The sequence below is a fragment of the Pogona vitticeps genome, chromosome 3 (genome assembly GCF_051106095.1).
Source record: "Pogona vitticeps strain Pit_001003342236 chromosome 3, PviZW2.1, whole genome shotgun sequence".
Lineage (NCBI taxonomy): Eukaryota > Metazoa > Chordata > Lepidosauria > Squamata > Agamidae > Pogona > Pogona vitticeps.
Genome location: NC_135785.1, coordinates 3914778 through 3941057, shown reverse-complemented (window position 1 = coordinate 3941057; position 26280 = coordinate 3914778). Strand labels below are relative to the sequence as shown.

At 45.5% G+C, this 26280-nt stretch overlaps 2 protein-coding genes across 5 annotated transcripts in view; one reads left to right on the top strand and one right to left on the bottom strand.

Annotated features, from left to right (window-relative positions):
- LOC140706095 (mannan-binding lectin serine protease 1-like) overlaps window positions 1-22008 on the top strand; it is a 99874-nt gene extending 77866 nt beyond the window's left edge. Inside the window, exons 11-16 of one of the 4 annotated variants that reach the window (XM_078389722.1) lie at window positions 11362-11496; window positions 13122-13235; window positions 15664-15849; window positions 17932-17999; window positions 18563-18662; window positions 20281-22008. In XM_078389722.1, the coding sequence (XP_078245848.1) occupies window positions 11362-11496; window positions 13122-13235; window positions 15664-15849; window positions 17932-17999; window positions 18563-18662; window positions 20281-20471 (794 nt within the window). In that variant the 3' untranslated portion in view covers window positions 20472-22008. Of the gene's footprint in view, window positions 1-1839; window positions 6222-11361; window positions 11497-13121; window positions 13236-15663; window positions 15850-17931; window positions 18000-18562; window positions 18663-20280 lie in introns of those variants that run through there. The other 3 variants (XR_013543231.1, XM_078389721.1, XM_078389723.1) reach the window with 3 other exon arrangements.
- Window positions 9297-24513, bottom strand: LOC144587966 (receptor-transporting protein 3-like). The gene is made up of 3 exons (XM_078389732.1): window positions 24247-24513; window positions 22609-22798; window positions 9297-9434 (listed from the first exon to the last, which is right to left on the bottom strand). Exons 1-3 carry the CDS (start codon window positions 24405-24407, stop codon window positions 9381-9383), a joined length of 405 nt encoding a protein of 134 aa, XP_078245858.1. The 5' UTR covers window positions 24408-24513; the 3' UTR covers window positions 9297-9380.
- Between the last annotated feature and the right edge of the window lie 1767 nt (window positions 24514-26280).

The window sequence follows — 26280 nt, the reverse complement described above, 5'->3', positions numbered from 1 at the left end:
TTATTAGGGCAGGTCTGTTTGCTAAGCTTCCAGGATGAATTTCCGTTCCCAGGTAGTTTTCTGTGACTCAGATATCCCAGAAGCTGGCCTGGTGGGGAGGAAGGCCTGGATGAAACTTAGCATTTCCATGGTGGGCTCGTCTTTTTAAAGTCCTCCCTACGTTTGCCGAGTGAGCGGTGAAGAGCAGACGGCTCGCTTCCTCTCTTCCCTACTCGGTTCTCTTGCTTTAAACATGCTGTTTCTGTTTGTGTCTGCTTCTGGTCCTGATGGAATCCAGGCGGGCTGGCAGTTCCCCGTGAAAGTTTTCCGGAGGTCAGAGCACATCGGCCAAGAGGAAAGAATTCACGCTGCTTCTCTGCTGTCTCCCTGTTTTTATTCCTGCCAGTTGCTTCTCGCTAGGAAGCCTTTCTTCTGTCAGCATTTTCGGGGGCAGATCACCGGCATCATCTGCTCATCTTGATGGACAGTCTTTGTTCTTTAATGTTCCAGTACTTCCATCTCAATAAATACTGAAGTGCGGTCAAGTCAATTCGGACTTACGGCCACGCCTTCCGGGGTTTTCCAGATATTGTATAATCAGAAGTGGTTTATCTTTCCCCTCTCCTGGGACGGTGCAGCTGGCCCAAGGCCACCCAGGCTGGCTCTACTCCCAGGAGGCCCATTGGGGGGAATCAAACTCCCAACTTCTGGCTCCGCAGCCAGAGACCTAAACCGCTGAGCTATCCAGCCAGCGTAGTAATTGTGTGCTGCCAAGTCAATCCTGACTTATGGAGACCCTTTCCAAGGTTCTCCAGGTAGAGAAGACTCAGAACTGCTTTCCCTTCCACTAGGAAGTCCTTACATCTCTACTACTTCTCAAGGCTTTCCAAGTCTACTACTGGGTACAGGCGGCACCTATTGTGTCGGACGAGAGTCGGGGAGCAGGGACGAGCCGTCTCATCGGGTGCCATTTTGTCTGGGGGCCTGTGAAAGGTTTTGTTTCATTTTGTGGCTGTTCGCTGGGCGCTCTGTGGGCAGATTTCATTTTCACGTGAAGCGTTAAACAGATTTCCATCTAGAAATGAGCACCCTTTTGTTGTTTTTTTTCTGACTGGGCTCCTTGGCAGTTGTCCCGCAAGTAAAGCATTTTTCACCTTCTGCAGAGGCAGCTCTTGAAAAAAAAGGCCAAAAATCCATGTTCTGATCTGGCAAGTTGTCCCTCTTCATGGCAAACAACGGCAACGAGCAAAGCTTCTACACACTCATAGGTCTGTGAAATGTTGTAGCCTGTTCTGTTCTCAAACTAGAATCAGCCGGCATCCATGGAGGGAGAGAAGTGCTCTCTCATCAACGGCTGTAACTTGGTGAATGGCATTTTCCACCCTTGATGCAAAAAGTCATGTGCACTAATTTACATCAGGGGAGTGTGGGGGTGAATGATCTCAACCTTTGAGAGTGGGCATTAATGTGATATGATCAAGAGCCGCCTGTGGAAATTTTACATAATGAGACAATCTGAGCTGCCATCATTATGAATAATCATGCGATGCCCAGTTATAGCTCAACACCACTGCGCACTTAATCCTGCATAGTAATGCAGTGTGGGAACCGATATGGAGGCGCTTGTGGTTTGACTCGGCTCATATTCTCATGTGAAACTTGTGTGAACTGATGCTTGGGTGCTGCTTTTTTGGGTGTGAACCTAACACGAACGTTTGTTCTGTAACCCATGGACTACACTGGTTCCCAGTGGCCTACGGAGCGGTGTCAAAATGTCATCAGAATCCACCCGTCTTCCCCAGCCTCCCCGATGCGCTACCCACAACTGTACGAATTTTCTGTGTTCTGTTTCGTCACCAGCCTAGGCCGTCTCTGAAGAACGAGCAGCTTGTCCTGGCTAGTAGCGACAGGACCGCCACAGCTGCCTCGCTCTCAATAGGCATGTTGGTGGGGAGCTCAGCCTTTCCCGCCCACCCCCCACAAAGGTATTTTTGATCTCTGCGGGTGCAATGATGGATTGGCACAGGATGGTGTAAATGCATCATTGCCAGTAGATTATGCCATGATGACCCCATTTCATTGGGAGTGATTCAATCAGAAGTGGTGTCAACTCTGAGGGAACCATGTCCTAAGAAGTCCTCGGAGCCTTTTTTGGATGGCACTACCCAGAATCCCACACCCAGCCTGGTGATTGGCCATGCTGCCATGGGGATTTTGAGACTTGTAGTCCAAAAGAGAAACTTCTCTGTGTCCTGCATTTATTGTGCTGCTGAAAATGTTGAGGTGATGTGGAACGTCACCAACGGCCTTCACAAAGAGCTGAAAATGGGGATAATGGTGGGCTGAGTGGTTTAATCCATTAATTTTGAATTAATTTCCACATAATTCTGGACAGTGCAATGGTTTAGGTATCTCCTGTAGTCAGGAGTTCGATTCCCCCACTGGGCCTCCTTGACAGGGGCTGGACTCCATGATCCCACGGGGTCCCTTCCAGCTCTGCAGGATTATCATTGTTATTATTATTACTATTATGACCCCACAAAAGAGTATTTGACATGGATCTTAAGTAGGAAATCAACAATAAATTCAAAGGTACATGTCATTTTTCTCCTCTGAGGTTTGGTCCTCTTTAATACACAAACATAGCATATGCAAACACCATTGCTAGTGTGACATTATGGCTTCCTGAAATCAATGCAAATTTGCAAAAATAAATGATTTACAGAAATTTGCAAAATTAGGAAAAAATTTGTACATTTGCAAAATTTACAAATTTGCAAAAATAATTGATTTACAGAAATTCAACTGCTATCACCTATAATCACCTGCATATCTTCATATATTTTGCCACAGAAATTTGGTAGCATAGATTTACATATACTGTATACGGGTGCCGCCTGTCTTTATATTCATTGTCATTAAAATCTGGGACAGACACTATCAATCTACTGAATCCAACAATGCAAAATTAAAACATCTGAAGAAATAATAAAGTTTTCCTAATTGAAGGCTCTGGGTGTAAATTACAACCATTTTAATCCTTTGAAAACGTAAATTTTAATTTTGTCCTTCTGGGAAATGGAGAAATGGAAAACAATCACACTGCCTTCGCGTGGCATGACCTTGATGCAAAGCTTGTTCTTTTTCCTGGCTAAAATAAGAAGGAGAAAAATTGGCATAATCTACTAGAAGAAGACCCCTTTTAGCTGCCTTTTTGTGAAAAATGTAGCTGCGGTAGCTTAACCTCCCCTGTTGTTGTTTCTTTTCCTCAGTCTGTGGGCAGCCTGCCCGCCCTCTGCCCACTCTCTTCAAGCGTATCATTGGCGGACGCAACGCAGCACCTGGCTTTTTCCCTTGGCAAGCGCTGATTGTGGTGGAAGACACAACCCGAGTCCCGAATGACAAATGGTTCGGCAGCGGAGCTCTCCTCTCCGAGTCGTGGGTTCTGACGGCCGCTCACGTCCTTCGGTCCCAGCGCCGGGACAACACCATCATCCCTGTCTCCAAAGAACATGTCACCGTCTACTTGGGACTCCACGACGTGAGGAACCGAATGGATGCCGTCAACCGGACGGTAGAGGAGATCATCCTCCACGAGGCTTTTGACATCCAGAACTACAACCACGACATCGCGTTGGTCAAACTCAAGGAGAAGGTGACTATGGGGCCGTACGTCATGCCCGTTTGTCTACCCCAGGGCGAACATGAACTAGGAGGACCTCAACCCAACACGCTGGGCCTGGTGGCCGGCTGGGGCATCTCCAATCCCAACATCACAGCAGATGAGGTCATCAGCTCCGACATGCGGACGCTGTCCGACGTTCTGCAATACGTCAAGTTACCGGTGGTGCTTCACGAAGAGTGTAAAATGAGCTACGAGTCCCGATCCGGAAACTACAGCGTGACGGAGAACATGTTCTGCGCCGGCTATTATGAAGGCGGGAAAGACACCTGCCTCGGGGACAGCGGGGGAGCCTTCGTCATCCAAGACCTCGAGAGCCAACGGTGGGTGGCCCAAGGATTGGTCTCGTGGGGTGGGCCCGAAGAGTGTGGCAGCAAGCAGGTCTACGGGGTTTACACCAAGGTCTCCAATTATGTGGATTGGCTCAAAAAGAAAAGCCGGTCGACCTTCCAGGGCATCGATCTGAAGACATGAATGGGTTGAACTGAGCCCCCAAGCGAGGACTGTTTAAATGTGTCATAAACACTGAGTGGAGGAGTCTTCTTGTGTGATGCTTTCCCCCCACAAAAGAAGCGTACAAATGTTTTTAATCGACAAGAGAGAAGACTCACATTATTCTTTCCTTTAACTGGGGGCTACCGTTCAAGGAAAACCACACTCCCCACATATTTCTGCTGCAGCATTTTCTTTCTGGAACAAGGCAAGGCCACACACACACACGCCATCTCCTCTCCATCCACCCTTCAAAGGGGTGCCGCCACTGAACACGGGGAAGGCTGCAAACGGGGTGTGTTTGAGCAAGCGTCGTACAGCCGGGCCAGAGGCTAGGCCAACATGGAAATTGGCCAACGTTGGCCAACATGGAAATATTCTCAGTCTTCCAGCACCCGGACTAAGATAATCCAATACATAAATGGATTCTGACCAAAACTTGGAAATGGTCCTGGTTTTGGTCTACCACTCCCAGAATCTGTGGCAGTCCAAAAACAGGACCCTTTCCAATGGCTGCTACTAGCTTTAAAATCAACAGGACTTAGAAGTGTGCTTAACTTTAAGTTGAGCCAGCCCACATATCCGAGGAGGAAGGGTGAGTCTTGAGATGGCATTAAAGTGGAGACACGGATTGGGAAATAGACTTTCTACTTTATTTGGTGGCGGATGGAATCTCTGCAGCCTGCCTGGGAGTTGGGCCACGTAAACGGAGATGGTTTCCTCCCAGACAGGAACATAGTTCAGCTTGTTCTGAGCCTGTGCCGTGAGGATCTCCCTGTCTCTCTCTCTCTCTGTCTCTCTTTCTGTATCCTTCTTTTGTTGTTGTTTAGTCATTAAGTCCTGTCCGACTCTTCGTGACCCCATGGAACAGAGCACACCAGGCCCTCCTGTCTTCCACTGCCTCCCGTAGTTGGGTCAAATTCATGCTGGTAGCTTCGGTGACCCTGTCCATCCATCTCGTCCTCTGTTGTCCCCTTCTTCTCTTGCCTTCACCCTTTCCCAACATCAGGGCCTTTTCCAGGGAGTCTTCTCTTCTCATGAGATGGCCAAAGTATTGCAGCCTCCGCTTCAGGATCTGTCCTTCCAGGGAACACTCAGGGTTGTGTGTTACCTAATAAGTATTACAACTAATTGCATTTTAGCACTGCAACAATTAACAACAACAAAAATTACCTTTAAAAAAGAAGGCAGGAGCAAATGACATCTTTAAAAAAAATAATTTTCCAGTCTTCAGAGGATTTAGACCTCGTGGAGATCATCTTCAGAGCAAAAGTCCCATCTGTGATGTACCCTGACAGGAGGTTTATGGCCACAGGAGATCAGGACCCTCATGGCACAGAGGTTAAACTGCAGTACTACAGTCAAGACTCTGCTCACCACCTGAGTTCAGTCCCAATGGTCTCAGGTAGCTGGTCCAAAGTTCACTCAGCCTTCCAGCCTTCCGAGGTTGGTAAATTGAGTACCCAGGTCACTGGGTATGTGCCAATGCCTTGCCTGCATAATTAAATTGTAAACCACCCAGAAAGTACTTTAAACACTATAGACTGTACATAAGCAGCACGTTTTGCTTTTGATTCTGGCTGATGAAGACCTTTTTTTATATAAGGGTTATTGCCCGCTAACAAAATTTGGGTGTCTGAAACATACTAGCCTGTACTGTTTGGTTTCATTAGACTGCATGACTTCTTGAGGCTAAAGATATTTTTCTCGTTCTCAGAAACCTCAAAAACACTCCCAGAACTGGTATTTGATTTTTTCTTTCCCCTCTCCTTGTTAAAGTGGTTTCCCTTTTGGCCAAATCCTCAGATTTTTTACACCCCAGTTGCTCATTCATCTATTTGCAGGTTTACCAGACTAGATGGCAAAGGGGAAACCAAGCACTGAAATAATCCAAAGAAAAAGATATTCTGTTACAACACCGTATGTGCTTTGAATAATATTATTGGCTCTGTTACATATTTAAGAAAGACCAGGCTATTTCTTATGGGTTTTGTACTCAGTTTTGTAATATTCCTATTATTTTGTATTGCATTCTTTAGAAAAATAAAATTACTGTGTAATACACAAAGCCCTGTGCATCGAGAGTTGCACGGAGAATGTCTTGTTCTGTCATTGGCTGGACTGTGGCCCCCATGAAATCTGCTCCCACACCCTGCATTTTCAATACTCCGAAAGCTGATACAGTTTTGGCTCCAGGAAATTTATGTAGGAATTCGTGTCCGTGGCGTTCAAAGAGCGCGTATTCCAAAATCAGAGTCTGAAATTTTTTTTCTTCCACAATCCAAACCATGCAGTTTAAAGTGGTAGCTAACCTCAAAGTTCAGGGCAGATCTGTAAAATTTCAAAATCTGATTACCTTTGGCAGGTAGAGACCAGATCCAGGGTGAGTGAGGATGTAGAGAGTTTGGGGAAGGTTTCTGCTTTCCTTTGCTTTGCTCTGGTCTGCTCTGGTCTGGTCTGCTGTGCTTTGCTTTGAATGACAACTGCAAATGTACGAGGTATTCTGGGGACTGTAGTCTCTGCCAAACTCTAGGGGCTTCTAAAACAAAAGCAGGATAGTAGGACCCCTGTATCCACAGGATCTGTATCACTTACCAGTCTGAAAATGTTTAAAACATTAAAAGAAAAAAACTAGAAATATGTATTTTAGTGATGTAATTACCAGAACTGGTCACTAGATGGAACCTGTTGTTGAAGAATACATAGCATGGTCTCTGGCTCCTCTAGTGGCCAGTTCTGGTAATACATTGTGAAAATACTTTTTTCTAGATTTTCTCTTTTACCATTCTATGCATAGTGTTTTCAGCACGGTTTTCAGCATCGGGGGGCCTTGGAACCAATTGCCCACAGATGTAGGGGTGATTGTACTGTCCAGTCTTTCATATGGAGCCTGATGCCTTCTCCTGTCCTCCCTTCAGGGAGTCAAAGACTTGCATCATTTTTAATAGTCCCAGTAAAAGCAGACCTACCAAACAACTGCTGAGGAGTAAGTCAAAATCCTTATATCCTATTGAGACAGCAATAAGATTTACACCAAGGACTAGCTATAAGATTTACAAGAATGTCTGCACCAGCTGAACCTTCCCTAAAGTCACTCTCTAAACCTTGGGTGATCCAGGTATTCTTGAACTGCAACTCTCAGAAATCCTGGCCAGGACAACGAGTGGTGAAAATATCTGGGAGTTGCAGTCTAAGACCATCTGGGGAACCAAGTTTGGAAGTCATTGCTCTAGAACCAAGCAAGTGTTCCTCCGTGACTTGAAAGCGAATGGAGGTGTGACATGAAATATACCCTTACTTAACAAGGAGACCGAGAAGCCAGAGATGAACATTAAAGCTGAGGTGCTATTGGCATGTGGAGGGGCTCCATGGGAGTGCCCCTTAGTCTTTGTGGAATCAGTTGCAGAGCCGGGGGAAGATCAGACATGCAATGGACAGCTCAGGAGACATTGACCACCACTTTTATGACTGCTCAGGGCAACAGGATTCAGGCCTGAATTTCCAGAATGATCAGCACACATACACTCCATTTTTCCTTATCTTTGGTGCAAACATTAAGGGTGCATCTACATTGGCCCCTTTGGAGCAAGCTGGTGCAGTCTAAATAGGGTCGCTCCAGTTGGGTGGAGGTGTAATATAATCATCTAGTACAATCCTAGCATCCAAATGGTATGCAGGCCTAAAGCAGCCCTATTCAGTCCATCTCCTCCCACTGTCTATTTCTGATATTATGAAGCGGCTTGATAAACAAGCCACTTCAGGATATCAGCAAACTGAATGCTCCCCCAATTCTTGATGGAAGGGCAGGGGGAGTGAAATTATTGATTTTTATTGTGCTAGACAATCACTGATGTGCTGCATCTCTTATATTAAATAATAGAAAAAAATTCTTTGCCTTCTTGGAAGTGCTGATCAAGAATCTGCCCACAGCCAAAACTGTTTAAGTCTTGTCATTTTTCGGCTCGCTTATCAGTCTCTTCCTGCATGCACTGAAAACAGATCAAACAAGAGCAAAACTACCCAAATCAAAAAAGCTGAAGCCCGTGTTGGGGGCTCAGAAAGGGGTACGAGGGATGGATTGATTCACTGTAGTGATTATGTTGTCTGATCACCAGAAAAAAAGAGCAAACCAGCCTGTCTCCACAGTGCACCAAACAACCTGACCAAGCCCTAACATGGTTGCCTGGCTGTTTGCTAGAGAATGATAATTATCCGCAGAGGGTCTTCCATATTCTTGTAATTTCTTCCCTGAATGTTTGGTACTTTGCAATTTCTGCAGTTTCTGTACTTTCTTGAGGTTGCTCGTTGATGGAACTCCAGTGTTCATGAGGTATGCTTTTCTTTGTTGTTTATTCAAATGTATAACACACAGCTTGTTAAAGTCAACTGTTTTATTGATAAGTTTGCTTGCCCCAGTACAGTATTGCAGTTCCATCTTCTAAAATGGGGAGGTGACTGGAAAGGATACGAGTAATCCTTAAGATCTGGCAGTGGAGAAGTAATCTTTGCAGTCGTATTATAATACAATGCATTGATGCTATCTAGGGGCATCCAGCTATGACGGATTGTTGTTGTTTTTTACATGATGATGATGATGACAATGACCTGCACGAAAAGAGGGCTGAGGATTGCAGTCCACACTTCTTTGGGGAAATCTGAGCCGGAGTTTGCTTTGAATTCGGTCTAAGCTGTGGCACTGCCAAGGGGCTTTTGCATGAAACCCAACCCACTCAGTCTAAGGCCCCATGGCAGGAAGTGTTTACAGTAGCATAGTTTCAGGAGAGGTGCCACCAACACCCCCGGTCTTTGCAAAGGTGCCACGTGAGCATGCATGCACAATTGCACATTCCGATGAAATAATTTTTTAAGGAAAGGGGGAAGGAAGGGGAAGGAACATCTGGGAAAGGGGAAGAACTGCCGGTATGGCATGACTGCCTTGTGCATAACCGAGCGCTCAGCGGAGACATCTGAAAGCTATGTGAAAGGGCTAAAAGAATTAGGCTGTGGCTCCAGGAATGCTAAATCCACATTGCACAAGGCATGGGCAAACCACCACGTGCGTCCTCCGTTTGTAGGGACCTGTGAAAACTCTCAGGGACAACAAGCGCCACCTGGTGGGGGAAAGGGTACAAGACTTAGGGATCCGTCCAAGCAGGGAGATCTGAGTCCGGAGGCTTCCTTTTTCAACCTGTGATGCAGGAAGGTGGATGTCAGAACAAATGCAGCCTTAGCCATCATGCGCCGTCAAGTGAGTTCTGCACACACAGGCTACCCGGATTTTCTTTTTCGAAAAGGAAGTAATGAGAGACGAAAATGATTATTTGGTTTCTGAACTGTAGCTGGGATTCTGGAAGTTAGAACATCGCTGGTAGTGCTGACCAGTGAATTGCTACGATCGTAGAATCAAATGTTATTATTCCAAGTAAGGAGCAGAGCTTGAACTGCTGGAATGCTCAGGGGTTTACATCTCTGGCTGTAGAGCTGGAGGCTGGGGGTTCGATTCCCCCCTTGGGCCTCCTTGACAGGGGCTGGACTGGATGATCCCACAGAGTCCCTTCCAGCTCTGCCATACTAAGATTATTATTATTATTGTAATTGGGGTTTTTTTCTACCTTAACTAAAGCACAGTTACAATACATCTTTTTTGCATAACTGTAACTGTTTTAACTACTTCTACGGTTAAAGAACTACAGCCTTACAGCATCAGTGTTTCTCTAGCGGCATTTAGCCTTTTAAGCAACTAAACGTAACAATTCATACCATGAAAATGTGAAGCGTTACTCTTTTTTCCCCCTGTAACTACAATGGGAACTAACAAATTTGGGGGCACAGAACCGTAACTATGGTCGCCCAGCCTCAGACTCAAGCAGACACTATGCTTCTCTGGGTCTCAAGGTGGGGAGACAAATCTCCGGATTTAGCACTGCTGGAAGAAGAGAACGCCTCCCGACTCCCAGCCGGCACCAAGATCCGCTGGTTAAGTGGGAAAATGTTTGTATAGGTGCTGCTTCAACAAAGTTTTGTCTAGGAAGCAGCACGGAAGAGAACACAATCCTGCCCCCATTCTCTTTGATATGCCAAGGGGCTGAAATCCCATTGATTAGCAAAGTGAGTCCCATTGGAGTAAGAGATCTGGTGAATCAACTTGGGTGTAACTTCTGTCCATTCAAACGGCCTCACACTAGTGGTGACTAGCTATGATAAGCACTGGGTGTTTCGCCCACTCCTTGCCATTCTCGCACAAGAACCCAACACCTCTGTGGCCTCCCAAAGTCCTCCCTTCTGAGACCTCATAAGGGATCCCTTGGGATCCTAGATTTTGGCCCTAAGATCACAAAGAATGGGATTTTGTGGACTTGGCTACCCTAATAGTAACGGCGGCTAATTCCATTTTTAAAGTAACTTTCAAAGCTTTGGTGCAAAGGTAAGTGCAAGCATTCATTCATTCATTCATTCATTCATTCATTCCTTCATTTGCCACTGGGGATCCACAGCGGCTCACAACAATTAAAACCGTACAATAATAAAGAAGTGGAAATACTATATAAAACTATATATTAAAAAAACAGTGAAACAATGATCAGGATTAAAACCATTTTAGAAGCATGTTTTTTTAAAAAAACATTTTAAAATATCGAAATTTTATCAATAGAGCATTCCCTAGGACCCCTTGTTGTTGTTTAGTCATTTAGTCGTGTCTGACTCTTCGTGACCCCATGGACCAGTGCACGCCAGGCCCTCCTGTCTTCCACTGCCTCCCAGAGTTTGGTCAAATACATGCTGGTAGCTTCAATGACACTGCCCAATCATCTCGTCTCTTGCCTTCACACTTTCCCAACATCAGCGTCTTTTCCAGGGAGTCTTCTCTTCTCATGAGATGGCCAAAGTCTTGGAGCCTCAGCTTCAGGATATGTCCTTCCAGTGAGCACTCAGGGTTGATTTCCTTCAAAATGGATAGGTTTGTTATTCTTGCAGTCCAGGGGACTCTCAAGAGCCTCCTCCAGCAGCACAATTCAAAAGGATCAATTCTTGAAGGATCTATCCTTTGACAGTGCTGCAGATCAAGCAGACCGCAATATACAGGCAAGGTGCAGGATGTCTGTTTTGTTGCATCGGGGTTTCCAAGGGCACGGGGCTGCTGCCAATGTCTCAGCAGTGATGGTCCAGACCTCCTTTCCACTAAGCCTTGCCATCTCCTTCTCTTACAGTTTGTGGGAAGCCCAGGTTTTCCAGAAGCCTGCTAGCTCGTATTGCTAATGGACGCTATGCCCAAAGAGGGATCTCACCGTGGATTGCCATGCTGCATCGGAACGGACGCCCGTTCTGTGGAGGCTCGCTCCTCGGTAAGAAGAGCCACTTGGAATAAACATGGGTCAGCAGGAAAGAAAAGGCTGGGGAGGATCGAGAGATTTAATGCTATCATCAGGTCCAGAATTTTTCATTCTAGAGACCATGGTTGTGTTTGGAGGTCATTCAGCAGCTTGAAGAGGTACAAAATGCTGTTGACAGATGTACATAAGTTGGCCTAGCTACATATCAAGAGAAGTGAGCAGAATCTTGCAGCTATAAGAATGATGAAGGTCCACACCCAGTAATCACAGGGGCGAAGAAGGATCTTCCAGTGTGACATGTTTTTAAAATTTTCTTCGGACAGGCTGTTGGGCAAGCTTGACAAATTGGTAGTTCAGGCTGATTCGTCCTTTGGCCAAACAGGCATTCGGTGGTTCCCAGACCCACCTCATCCAGTGGGCACTCACTCAGAGGCAACACCCCGACATCCATGCCCTGCCTCCTATGGGCACTGCCTCTGAATGGGTACCCACTGGACGAGGTAGGGCAGGGAAGCACCGAATATCCGTTCGCCCAAAGGACGAACTGGCACGAACCACCATTCGGCAATTCGTGCCCATCCCTACTTGATTGGTTAGGCAGGGCTGACAAACACGTGCAAAAGATTTAAGCAAACAGATGTAACAGGACAAATGCAATAGGTAATCATGCCAACTTACATCTGTCAACCTGCGGCAGCGTCCTGTACCTCTTGAAGCTACTACACGTTCTCCAAACATAGCCATTTACAGGTGGCATCACAGCAGCTCCCTAAAGGCCAGTGGCTCCCAACCTTGGGTCATCCAGATGTTCTGGGACTGCATTTTCCAGATGCCTTCACTGCTCACTGTGCTGACCAGGAGTTTCTGGGAGTTGCGGTCCAAGAACACCTGGATCACCCAAAGTCGGGAACCACGGCTTTAAACGACCGACTGAACTGAAAGCTTGGTCAAAGACAATTTTAGTGTACTGATGAGGACACGCACAAACACTCAGAGAGACACGGATGAACTGAAGTCAAAACTACAGGAGGCAGAACTTCAATGGTCCTCTTCCTGAGTGGTCATGCAATGTCCATCTCATGTTGGTACCCGTGCTTGTGAATTAGCTCCACACCTTGGATGAACTACGTTAGTAGCTGGGTGCGGAAATACTTTGAAGAACGATTTAACCTTTTGATGCATCTTTTTTTTCCCCCTATGATCTTTTTTTGCTATCCTTATCCCAAGAGTCTCAAGATCTCATAAGCTAGTATCTCCATCTTCCTGAATCTGAATCCTATGGATTTCCTTCATCTGGACTGCCTGGGGTCATTTTGATAGGCCCTTAAGTCGAGTTGTTCCTTTTGCTTTCTGGGGAGTGGTCTTAAGGGTGGTGCTGTTTCTTGCAACCACCTCCTCCTCCTGGGTCACACTGCAAGGGATCCTGGAGAAGTGAGGGATACACATCCTTGCCACAAGTGCACCCCAAAACATATGTCTATGTCATGCACCTGCTAGTTCCAGTTTCTTGAGTGTCTGGAAGGAGCTTCATCGGATCTAAAACTTTTAATAGCGGGATTCCTTGACTTCTGGGCCATCTGCCTTCCATGATGTTGGGATCGTGGATAATGCGCAGTGTGTACCTTCTTGTTCCCAAGGCAACAGATGGATTGTGACTGCTGCACACTGCCTCCATCATGAACTGGAGTTGGAGAACCCTGTCCTCCGAAGTTCTGACGTGATCACCCCTTCTTCGTTCAAGATTATCCTGGGTAAGTGACGGCAACTAAAGCAAAAAAAGGGGGGGCAGCCTCCATTTTTGCATTTCTTAGCTCATCCATGAGCAAAGATGGATTCTACTGGTAGGGTCATATCCCATTTTGGAGTTGAAAGGGTCTGGTTGGTCATCTATTCCAACTGTTCTCAACCTTCGGCTTTCCAGTTGTTTGGGGATTCGGCTCCCAGAAACTGCAGCCGAGGATTCTTGAAAGTTGAAGTCCGAAACACTGAGAAGGCCAAAGGTTGAGGACCACCAGTCTTGACCAAGAGGGTTACTCAATGAAGTTTCTACCATGCCCGATGCAGCTTCAGCATCCTTGATGGCTGTCCAGATACTTACAGGTCACTGAACAATTCCCAGTAGACTGCAAAACATTTCTGAATCCCAGCAGTTTAATTGCAGGAACAACTCATGTCCTCCTCAGAGGTCATCTAAGCATCTTGACCGACTGGCCTTTTGAGTCAAGGACCAGGAGTCCCTAATGTTTAAGCAAGGTCTTTCCTAAAAGATGGGAGCCTCAGAATGTCAGGAGGGAGCCGTTTAAAAGCCGAAAGTCAGTGCTGAATTGCCACCGGTGGGGTTGGAACCGCCAGCTACGATCCAGTGGTGGTTTCCATCACCAAGACTCCAAAAGGCTTCCCTGGGGGGTGAAAAAGAACCGGAGGGAGCTTTGGAGCCTAAAACAGGGAGAGGAAGGTTTTAAAGTTTCCGGTGCTTGATCTGGCTTACACAAGAACAAAGTTATTCTCAGAAGATTGTACCCATTGAGCACCATCACCAGCCCTGTTCCTGTGAACAACGATTTTCTATTTGGCTCCAGCTACCACCACAACTGGCAAGGGGAGGCAAGAGGAGAAGAAGGGGACAACAGAGGACAAGATGGTTGGACAGTGTGATCGAAGTGACCAATGTGAATTTGACCCAAATCTGGGAGGCAGTGGAAGACAGGAGGGCCTGGCGTGCTCTGGTCCATGGGGTCACGAAGAGTCAGACATTTTGTCGTCGTTTAGTCATTTAGTCATGTCCGACTCTTCGTGACCCCATAGACCAGAGCACGCCAGGCCCTCCTAACTTCCAGTGCCTCCCAGAGTTGTGTCAAATTCATGTTGGTTGCTTCGCACACACTGTCCAGCCATCTCATCCTTGGTCGTCCCCTTCTCCTCTTGCCATCACACTTTCCAAACATCAGGGTCTTTTCCAGGGAGTCTTTTCTTCTCATTAGATGGCCGAAGTACTGGAGCCTCAGCTTCAGGATCTGTCCTTCCAATAACAACAACCACAACTGTTTTCCATGCAGATCCACTTAGTGAAGTTGAGGGTTCTAATATAGGCAAATTCATCCCATCAGCCTGAGCTCTATCTCAGAATGACCTGGCTGATCAGAGAGGTCACAAATGGGGACCTTATTTCTCAAGTTGTCCCTCCCGAACCCAGTTTTATCCTTCATTTTTCTCCCCCTATGGATTTCCTTCATCTGGACTGCCTGGGGGCATTTTGATAGGCCCTCAGTGGAGTTGTTCCTTTTGCTTTCTGGGGAGTGCACAGTAATTCGGAAATTATGCCACTTTTCTAACGACCTTGCTCAAAAATATACAGAATTCTGTATCCGTCGTCCTTGTTATGTGCTGTCAAGTCGTCTCTGACAATAAAGAAATTGAAATAGCCAGAGGTTTTGCATACCTTGGCTCCATCATCTATCCTCCTTCCAAATGGAGACAGCAGCCAAGAAATCAGAAGGAAACGAAGGCTCAGAAGGGCAGCAATGAGTGAATGATAAAAGATCATAAAGTGTGAGAAGGTGTCCCTAGAGAACAAAGCCAAGATCATCCACACTCTTGAATTCACAATCACAGTGTCTGGGTGCGAAAGATAGACAGTGAAGCAAGCTGATGGGGGGGGAAATTATTTGTTTGAAATGCGGTGCTGGAAGAGAGCTTTATGGGATACCCTGGACTTCCAAAAAGACAAACAAGTGGATCCGAGATCAAGTAAAGCCTGAACTATCTCTGGATGCAAAAAAAATAAATGTTGAAACTGAGGTTGTCGTACTTTTGGCACACCCTGAGAAGATGGGATTCTCTGGAAAAGACCTTCATGCTTGGGAAAAGTAGAAGGCATCAGGCAAGATGGGTTGACTCCCTGAAGGAAGCCACAGGCTCAAGTTTGCAAGATCTGAGCAGGGTTGTTGAGGGCAAGAGATTTGGTCATTCATGGGGTTGCCATGAAGTCAAAAGCCAACTTGACAGCGTGTCAAGCATCCCCCAACCTGGCACCCTCAAGATCAGCTGGATAACAGTTTCTCTCCTTTGTAGCAAGCAGGGGAAGCACCAAGTTAGTGAAGGCAGATGGATTCAGGTGTAGTTCCAGCTTCTCTCTCTCTCTCTCTTTCATCCTCTCTCTTGTTCTCTCTCTCTCGGCAGGGAAACACAGAACTCAAAGGCAAGACGACACAGAACAACATCTCCAGCCTCAGACGATCATCATTCACCCATCTTACAAGCCGGGCACCTTTCAGAACGATATTGCCCTGCTGAAACTCTCTGAGGAGGCCAAGCTGAATGATTATGTGATGCCCGTTTGCTTTCCGGATGGTTCCCATGAGAAAGGTGAGAATGTCCTAGAGCCAGGCTTGTTCAATGATAGTATGGAATGCAGGCAACCAATGTGGTGGCGCTGCCGGTTAAACTGCAGAAGCCTCTGTGCTGCAAGGCCGGAAGACCAGGAGTCGTAAGATCGAATCCATGCAACGGAGTGAGCTCCCATCACTTGTCTCAACTCCTGCCAACCTAGCAGTTCGAAAGCATGTAAAAATACAAGTCGATAATTAGGGACCACCTTGGTGGGAAGGTCACAGTGTTCCATGTCTAGTCGCGCTGGCCACGTGATCACAGAAACGGTCTTCGGACAAACGCTTGCTCTATGGCTTGGAAACGGGGATGAGCACCGCCCCCTAGAGTCGGACACGACTGGACTCAATGTCAAGGGCAACCTTTACCTTTACCTATCAGGAAAAACTTCCTAACTGTTAGAGCAGTACAATGGTGGAACCAGTTACCTGAAGAGTTGGTGAGTGCTCCAACACTGGAGGCCTTCAAGAGAAACTTAGACAACCACCTGGCAGATCTCCTTTGATTTGTATTCCTGCCTTGAGCAGGGGGTTGGACTTGATGGCCTTAGAGGCCCCTTCCAACTTCACTATTCTATGAATCTTTATCCTTACTTTAACTACATATCCTACAGCTTCAGCATCTAGCCAGGATTATTATTCAAGCGTTGTGTTTCTCCACACTCCTATCCCCAAATCTGCAATTCCCTAAAACGTTTGAAGACTCACGGTTTAAAATGATGCTTTAGTGGCCAAATGAAGGCATTACCCAGCCCTGTGTCTCCATTTGTCACAAATATCTGTGTTTGGCTTTTGTTTTCTGGCTTTCATTAAATTACTAATGGCCAAAAAAAATGGCAATAAAAATATGCCCCCTACTTGAGTTTTGGCAAGTTTCAAGAAATGGGAACTCAGGATCGTTCCTCTCTCTTTCTCTATGGCAAAGGGCTCCTCTGACTCATTTTGCCCATTTCCGCCAGCTGTGCCAGGCTGGCATGCACAATTCCAGGGCCTCCTAGTTGGGAATGAGTCAGCCAGCCACTTTCCACTGCATTAAAAGAGCAAACTTAAGCAGAGAAATTATATACAGTTGCCTTCCGCGTCCAAAGCTTTGTGCTATATTGTGCTCCCATCCAGAATTAAATAAGTCAAGTATAAATTTTGGAGAAATAAGGAGACCATGAACAAAACAAGCCTTGGTTCCTCTTTTCTCTCCCCTTCCCATTTCCACGATCCATAAAGATGCCGTTTTCTCCAAAGTTCAGTTATTAAGATCTGCCAGAGAAGCTCATTTGAAGAGAATTCCATTTCTCCAAGGTTCTGTGTTGGTTTCACAAAGAAAGGGCTTCTTCTCAGAGCTTGGATATACCTGGGAACTACATTTCCCAGAATCCTCCACCAGCATAGCCTATGATTATGCTGGTTGGGAGGTTCAAGGAGATGTCATTTAAAATACCTTCATCTCTTGTGTCTTTCACTCCCAGATGGGAGTCAGTTGTTAGTGTCACAAGACTCACAACTGATCTCCACGCTCCCAATAGACAGAGAAGTTGTCAAGACGCATCCTCTCTAAAGCTGGCTTTTACACCAGTGTTCATTTTTTTACTGTGGGTATCTATCTATCTATCTATCTATCTATCTATCTATCTATCTATCTATCTATCTATCTATCTATCTATCTATCTATCTATCTATCTATCTATCTATCTATCTATCTATCTATCTATCTATCTATCTATCTGTCTGTCTGTCTGTCTGTCTGTCTGTCTGTCTGTCTGTCTGTCTGTCTGTCTGTCTGTCTGTCTGTCTGTCTGCCTGCCTGCCTGCCTGCCTGCCTGCCTGCCTGCCTGCCTGCCTGCCTGTCTGCCTGCCTGTCTGTCTGTCTGTCTGTCGTTGTGGGTTTTCCGGGCTCTTTGGCCGTGTTCTGAAGGTTGTTCTTCCTGACGTTTTGCCAGTCTCTGTGGCCGGCCTCTTCACAGCCTTCTTAATCTCCTTTATCAGTCTGCAGTGGTGAATGGTTTAGCCTCTCTCTTTTCTGTGTTTTTATTTTTCCTAATTGTAAGTCTGTATGGCTTCCTACTAGGCACCATGGTGGTTGTCAGCGGATGGGGGAAACAATTCTTGCAACGCCTTCCAGATGCCCTGATGGAGGTGAGACTGGAGGTTTTTTAAGCTGAGAGAGGGAGGGAGATGGATGGATGGATGGATGGATGGATGGATGGATGGATGGATGGATGGATGGATGGATGGATGGATGGATGGATGGACTGAGAGATAAGATGGATGAATGGATGGATGGATCCACCCATCCCTCCATCCATCCATCTCTCTCTCTTTCCATCCATCCATCCATCCATCCATCCATCCATCCATCCATCCATCCATCCATCCATCCATCCATCCATCCATCCATCCATCCATCCATCCATCCATCCATCCATCCATCCATCCATCCATCCATCCATCCATCCATCCATCCATCCGTCACCCCCGTACACCCTATTTATTATAATATAACCTTTATGGGGGTCTAAGCCAGGGCGGTGCACTGTATTTTGGGCTAAGGCTCACCAAACAAGGGGCTATGCATCTGAATTTGTTCCATGGAACATGGGGCAAATCAGTCCCGATCTGTACACCAGTACTCAAGGGAGGTTCTGGGTTGAGAGTCTAGAACACAGCCTTAACAGTAAGCATTTTGGTGTGTTTCACAGATTGAAATCCCACTGACAGACCACAGAGTGTGCAAAGAAGCATATGCTAAGCTACAGAAGGTTGTGACGGAGGACATGATCTGTGCTGGTGAAAGTCAAGGTAAAATCTGGGGGTGGGTGGGAAAAGTCAGCTCGAACTCCAGGAAAAAAAGACTCGTTCCCCCAATTTTTGCTTAACTTTGTCAGAACTTCAAGTTGTGGGAAGAGCCTGTAGTCTTTGTTCCAGTAGCTTATGTTCAGCATTGCAAAATGGTCCTATCCCTGAGGACACATTTTTTGGCAGTGGTGGGGATTTGGAGCATGTGAACATGAAGCCCACGGCATCCCTCTTCTTTCATCTCAATTTCCCCAAACCTATTTGCTTTCAGAGCTCGAAAATTTTGCTTTTTGGGGACCGTAACTCACAGGATCTCCCAGAATCCAGTTACTGTACAGCTCTAGTCGATCAAATACATTTTTTTAAAGCCCTGGGTTTGCTCTACAGCAGTTCACTGGCCATTTCTGTTGGTGTTATGCAATGCCAACTCTTAACATTTTACCGAAAAAGTCAAAACTTGAGATTTAAACCTGACTGGCTTGGGTTGGGTTTGTTGGTTTATACTGACTTAAGCTAGCAGACCATCTTACTCAGTGTTACTTGTACAGTCCGACAGTGACTCCTTCCCAATATCTTCACAGAAGAAGCCGTGGACTCTTCTGCATTAATAGGCAATGCCCTACAGTTTGAACATCTATCCTCTCCTCCACCACTACTCACCATTGCAGAATTTTGAATTGTGGTTAAATTCCTCTTAGCCGTGCAGCAAAAGTGCAGGGATTAGCAGCACAGAATAGTCTCAAAATCCCCAGATTAGTCCACCCCTTTTATCATCAACTGGCACTTACAGTCTCAATAACTCACTCTGAGACATTAGTAGAAGAAAGAATAAAAGGTTTGTTTTATTTATTTATTTATTTATTTATTTATTTATTTATTTATTTATTTATTTATTTATTTATTTATTTATTTATTTATTTATTTATTTATTTATTTATTTATTTATTTATTTATTTATTTATTTATTTATTTATTTATTTATTTTATATGCCGCCCACACTACCCAAAGGTCTCTGGGCAGCTTACAACATTTAAAATACAATAAAAATTCAAAACAATTAAAATACAATTAAAATATACATAAAAATTGCCATCGGACCCACAGCTAATATTATTTCAATATTACTTACAACTGAATAGATCCAACAGCAAATGGACAAACATGACTGCTTTCAGCAACAGACTTCAACAGACTCAAGAGAGGGGGAAAGCAATGAGCAGAGAGGCGGGGCTCTTTTTGAATTCAGAGGCAGGAGGGAACAATTGGTCAGTGCCAGAGAGATTGACAGTCACCCCAGCCTAGAAAGGTTCCTCCCAGCCAAGCCTATTCAAGGCAGCAAGCGAGACTGCAAAAGCTCCAGCACTTACCTCACACAACACAACACAACACACACACACTTTATCCATTTCCTAGATCCATCTTTCGAAAGCTGCTGTCTTCCAGAAATGAGCCTCAGCTCCCAACATGTTTCAATAGGGGATGCGTATTCTAATCTTGTATCTCTGGAGGACATCAGGGAGAGGATTACTGTCCTGGACAGGTACAAGGGCTTGGTTTTCAAGATGTGCAACTTTTGTGTGTTGGCTTATCTGAGCAGATTTTTCTCTCTTTCTCACCAAGGGGGAAAAGACGCCTGCAGTGGGGACTCCGGGGGCCCCATGGTGACCTTCAACAACCGCACTGGCCGGTGGCACCTCATCGGGACCGTCTCTTGGGGCGATGGATGTGGTTTGAATGACCGCTATGGGGTGTATTCTAACGTTCTCCTGACTCTTCCCTGGATCAAGAGGGTCACAGGAGTGGAATATTGAGGGGCCCTAGACCCCAGTCTAATATCCAGAACAATAGGATGGCTTCAGTTTCCCAGGACCTCAGGTGCCCAACGTTGGCCACAACTGAAGGAAATGCTTGATGTTTGTTAAGAGTCCTTGGTCACTGGCTTTTTTTTATTTTTCTGGACACACAGAGAGGAAAGGCTGAGTCTGGATCCTCCATTCCACTGTATGGAACTCTGTTCCAAGAATCGGAAACTGATTTACCTTGTAAAAGTTGGTGACACTTTGACTTTTTGACCAGCCTGGGTCTCAAGTGATCAAAGCCACTATTGACATTTGCAAAAGACATCCTCCAGAATCGCACACGGTCTTTTCTGCTCTGCTCTCTCACTTCTGGAAACTAGAGCTAGATCGAATTGAATCTCAGGGATAACACGATGGCATAGACACTGTTGAATGTGCCAGTTAGCTGGGGAAGAACCACAACTGGGTGGCACAACCTAGACCTCTCCTCCAATAAAGACCTCGGAGTCCTGCTCCAGCTTCTCCTATTAAAAGATCTTCAGGTTATAAGAGGAAAATGACTTGTTTTTTAAGACTACAACTACCAGAATCCCTCGCCCTGCATGGAAACTGGCAAGCGCAAAGATTCTGGCAGTTAATGTTTTTCTTTAAATCTTTTTTTTTCAAAAACGGAGATAACTGAGACCGCCCACTGATCAGAGAGGACAATACTGGGATACCTTTAGCTCAGATCTAACCACTAGATGCTAACGATCTCCCTGGCCTCATATAAGGTCACAGGTAAATCAGAGAGCCCAGGCACCAGACAGAACCTCAGGGACTTGCTGAAAATGCCAGTTTTAAAAAAATCTGAAAAGGTTGTGTGTTTTTTTTTTAATGTTCTTATTACACTGGATCCATAAAGTAACACAGCTTTGTGTACTCTTCCATCAAAAAAATAAAGTTCTACATCGAGGTAAACTGTAAAATATGCTAATTTTAAATGTCCTTGTTTGGTTTTTTTAACGCTTTGATAATGATCTTAGAACAGCTGAGCTGGAAGGGACCCTGTGGGGTCATCCAGCCCAGCCCCTGCCAAGGAGGCCCAAGGGAGGAATTGAACTCCCAACCTCTGGTTCTACAGCCAGAAACTGAAACCCACTGAGCTATCCAGCCAGCTAAACATCCTGAACAGGCACGGATATAATCTGAATCGTGTAACACTGCAAAATGGCAAGGGTTTGTAAAATTACTATTGGTTTCCCCTCAATGGTCAGGCCTGGCAATAGTCACATGGCACTCTTAATGAGTGTTTCAGCTGACGAACTTTTATTGACAACAACACCGACTCAAATGGAAGAAAGGAAGAAGCCTCTTGCGCCAGAGGTTTATTGAGCAGCCACAGAATTAGAGGATACAGAACAACCGATGAAAGAAACGAAGGAGGGAAATAAGGAGCATTCACACGCATCTGTCTAGGCAAGGCAACATCTGTGCTGTGGTAGGATTTCTGAATTTGTGTTATAATCTCCCATTGATTCTACTCTCCCTAGAACCAATTCTTCAAAAACCAAATGAGAACAATAAAGGCAATGAGGGTAATAACCACAACCACGCAGGAAATGCAACACTTGCCACGGCCACTGACTCTTGGGGACAATGTGAGGAGTCGTTCTTGGGAAGCCGCTCTTTGACTCAGCGCATCTGAAATCTCTCTGTGTTGGGATTTCCAAGGAAAGGTTTCCCCATCACTAGTTATGCTTGGAGACCAAGTGTACTGCCTTATGAGTTTGGGCTTCAGAGGGGAAGTCTTGCCATGAGAGACTCCATCTTGAGGGGTCTATGAATGCCCTGGGGCATCCTGTCCCTCTCTAATGGCATCTGAAAGCTCTCTGTGTTGGGATTCCCGAGGAAAGCTTGCCCCATCGCTAGTTATGCTTGGAGACCAAGTGTACTGCCTTATGAGTTGGGGCTTCGGAGGGGACGTCCTGTCTTGGGGGACTCCATCTTGAGGGGCCTCAGAAGGCCCCTTGTGGATTCCCAGTTGGCAAGCTTCACAATAATCCTCCTTATGTGGGGGGCCACCACTGTGGCAGACCACCTCGCGGAGGTCCCGGTCCTCGACTAGCTCTCGGTAGCACTTCTTTCTTATGGTGAAGACCAAACGTACCAAGACATTGAGGATGGTCTCCTCAGTAAACTGCGGCGCTTCATAGTTGCTCGAGCCACATTCACGGCACCGTTGGTTGAAGAACTTCATCTTCACCCGTCCTTGCTTCACAGATCGCTCCCAACGCAGGTAGAATAAGACCACTGCTTGGTGTGAGGTCCACCTGTGATGGCATTGTGAGCATGTGAATCTAAAGAAGAACAAAAGGGAGAGGAAATGAGAAAAGGCACAACGATTAAGACACTTCTCTTAGGCTCCTCTTAGTTGCCAACCTCAGGTCCACAGATGTTCTTGGACTGAGTCTCCCGGAAATCTTGACCAGCACAGCTGGTGGTGAAGGCTTCTGGGAGTTTTACTCCAAGAACATCTGGGGACCCAAGGTTGGGAACCGATGTCTTAGAGCCACGATCACCAAACTTGTGTTTGTATGTGTCTTTCTTGGGCTTCCGCTCCAAGGCATCTCAGCCACCACAGAAAATGGGCAGGGATTCTCCAGACCCACTTTGGGGGAACTACTAACATGTTTCATACGGTTCAAACACACTTGACATTCAGCAGTTCTTCTGCTGTGTGGACTGTACAAGTCGGCGCAATCACATGAACGCTGGCTCTGCTTTTTTCAAACTATCAACTCTATTATTTATTAACAAAACTGCCAGACAAAAATAGTCCACATGTAACATTTTTGTTTTTAATTTTACCTATATTTCATATATGTCCATAATTTTAAATTGTGCACTGCTATGAAAGAAAGAAAGAAAGAAAGAAAGAAAGAAAGAAAGAAAGAAAGAAAGAAAGAAAGAAAGAAAGAAAGAAAGAAAGAAAGAAAGAAAGAAAGGGAGAGCGGGAAGGAGGGAGGGAGAAAGATAGAAAGAGAGAGAAATAGAAAGAAAGAAATAAAAAAGAAAAGAAAGACAAAGAAAAACAAAGAAAGGGAGAGAGGGAGAGAGGGAAGGAGGGAGGGGGGAGGGAGGGAGGGAGGGAGAAGAAAGAAAGAAAGAAAGAAAGAAAGAAAGAAAGAAAGAAAGAAAGAAAGAAAGAAAGATTACAGCTTATGTCATTCATATCACCTCCTTCCTCATAAGAGCTAAGAGCAGTTCAGAGAACGGCCAGTGGCGCATGGGAACCAAGGTTCTGAGGGCCGAGGGACTTTTTGATCAGCAGGAACCAGGACATCATCCATCAGACACATGTCAAGCTTCCCTATTCTCTGAGAACAAATATGTATTTAATTGGGAGAGAAAAACTGATAGGCTGCAAACAAGCTTGGTTAGAATGCCAAGTGTTTAGAGATGGCTGTGGGTGTGGGAGACTTGGTTTCTAATTGCCATTTGGCCATCAAACCCCTTGGAGTGCTTGAGCCGCAATGGACCTTGGCAGAGCATGGAGGAGCTACCTTTTCAGACCAGGGGAAACTGGGAGTTGTTGGTCTGAAAAGAAAGGTGCCCAGGTTTTGACTTCCATACACAAACAAAGGAGATGCTCGTCTCTCTGATTTTCCAAAAAGAGATTTTTTTTCACCCACCCTCAGTTCTCCCACTTCTTGTATTTCTACGGTTTCTTACCTTTGCACTGTACCCTCAGATTTGTACTGAAGATCACATTTCCCAATTTGGTCAAGGGTATTGAAGATATTACCTTGCACGGACATGTGTCTGCAAAGACCTTTTCCAGCCAGGTGGCACCTGATGGAATTCAAGATTCGGATCCAGTTTTAGCTTCCAGGCATCCCCAGGTTGCACCTCTTCCATCACTTTCTTGAAAACCTCTAGCCAAAGCTCCACGTCCAGGTTCAACATCTTTCCTTCGAGGATCAGCTTGATCTCATCATGATGGTTTATCTGAACGTTTTAACAAACCAATTTTCAGGAAGCCATGAGCCCAGTGCCTCGCTCCCAGCCACTCTCGCCGTACAGTATTAGGATACCACAGGGACCTTTGTCCTCTGCCCTCACACACACACACACACACACACACACACACACACACACAAGAGCTGAGGTCCAGAAACGAAACTAAACAGAGAGCTCCCAACACAACTCTGAAGCAGTGTAAATGTGACATCCGTTGTCATGGAAAGCCTGGGGGGGAGGCGAACCAGTTGGAAAGCAAGGAAGTGGCATAGAGTGGATAAATGTGGTTATTAAGTTGTCGTTGTTGTTTAGGGTGGTGTATATAAGCAGCACATTTTGCTCTTTTTTTCTTTTTCTCTACATTTTTTAAAAACTTAAATGTTTTTTTTTAAATTGTGAAGATAAGCAGAAAAGGGAGCAGGCTATATTTCCCAAACAAACATTCCAATAAAATAACAAATAATAATCATGTGTCAGGTAGCTGGCTAAAGGTTGAAGCCACCTTCTGTCCTTCCGGGGTCCGTATATGGAGCATCCAGTTTGCTTGGGGGTGGGGGCAATGTGTTGCCTGCATAATTAAATTGTGAACTGCCCAGAAAGTGCTAAAAGCATATGGGGAGGGATATACCATATTTTTCCATGTGTAAGACTATACTTTTGTCAAAAATCTTAGACTAAGAATTGAGGGTCGTCTTATACATGGAAGTAAGCTGAGGTGAGAACAAAAACAAGTGGAGGGGAAAGGAGGGATCAAAGAGATCCTGCAGTGCTTTTATCCCTTTTCCCCTACACTTGCTAAACCCCACTTAGATTTCTTAATTTTGGATTAGAAAAGTGGGGTGTGTCTTATACATGGAAAAATACAGTACATAAGTAGCACACTTTGCTTTTTTCCTTTGCTTATATATACACGTACTGTATTTTTATTAAATACACTGCAAAATATTTTTAATTGTTCAGAAAAGTGTCTGCCGCACCACCTCCAAAGAGTCAAGAATCTGCCCTCATGCCTTTTCCCCGTTCAAACATTGCTCATCTTTTCCCCCTTTCCTTTTAAAAATTATCCAAACGAGTGCCACCTTCACCCACCTTGTTCTCCCCCATTGCTCCTGCTTTGTGTGTGCACATGATCACCGCTTGATGCGATGTTTCGCTCAGGTGGTGTTGTGAGGATGTGAATTTAATGGAGAAAGACCAGGAGAGGAAGCAAGAAAAGGTGTGAAAATGAATAAGACGCTTTCCTTGGAACTATGGCTGCCACACTTACGTAGGTCTCAGGATGTCGCTGGACTTCAGCTCCAGACGTCCCAGGCCATAGGGCCCAGGGGCAAGGATTCTGGGATCTGCAGTCCAAAACACAGTCAAAGAGTGTCTCTGGCCAGTCCCACCATGATGCCTTGTCTGTGAGCGTTCCTCAGAGCCCAGCATGGATGAAATGGCCCTTTCTGCTTTCTTTCCCTGCCTCTTCCTTTTACGAGGGCAGGTCGTTTTCAATACAGTGGACCCTTGACTTACAGACGGCTTGACTTATAGACTTTTTGAGTTACAGACTTCTCTGGCCACAAAATTTAGGTTTGACTTGCAGCCTGAGATTTGACTTACAGACCAGAAAAAAACCAAAATGGAACAAAAACGGCCTGTTACGGGGTTAATCGGTTTTCAATGCACTGTAGGTCAATGGAGACTTGACTTACAGACTTTTTATTTATTTATTTATTTATTGCATTTATATGCCGCCCATCTAGACATAGTCTACTCTTTTGACTTGAGAACCGCCTTCCAATACGGATTAAGTTCTCCAGTCAAGACCCCATTGTAT

Bases quoted from the DNA above. Each gene is read 5' to 3' on its own strand.
- LOC144587966 (XM_078389732.1), bottom strand. From the start codon at position 24,407: ATGTTGAACCTGGACGTGGAGCTTTGGCTAGAGGTTTTCAAGAAAGTG. The intron at 22,799-24,246 runs GTAATATCTTCA...GTTCTTCTTTAG, and splicing joins CAGACACATGTCCGTGCAAG to ATTCACATGCTCACAATGCC. The intron at 9,435-22,608 runs GTACGTTTGGTC...TTTTCGAAAAAG, and splicing joins AGACCATCCTCAATGTCTTG to AAAATCCGGGTAGCCTGTGT.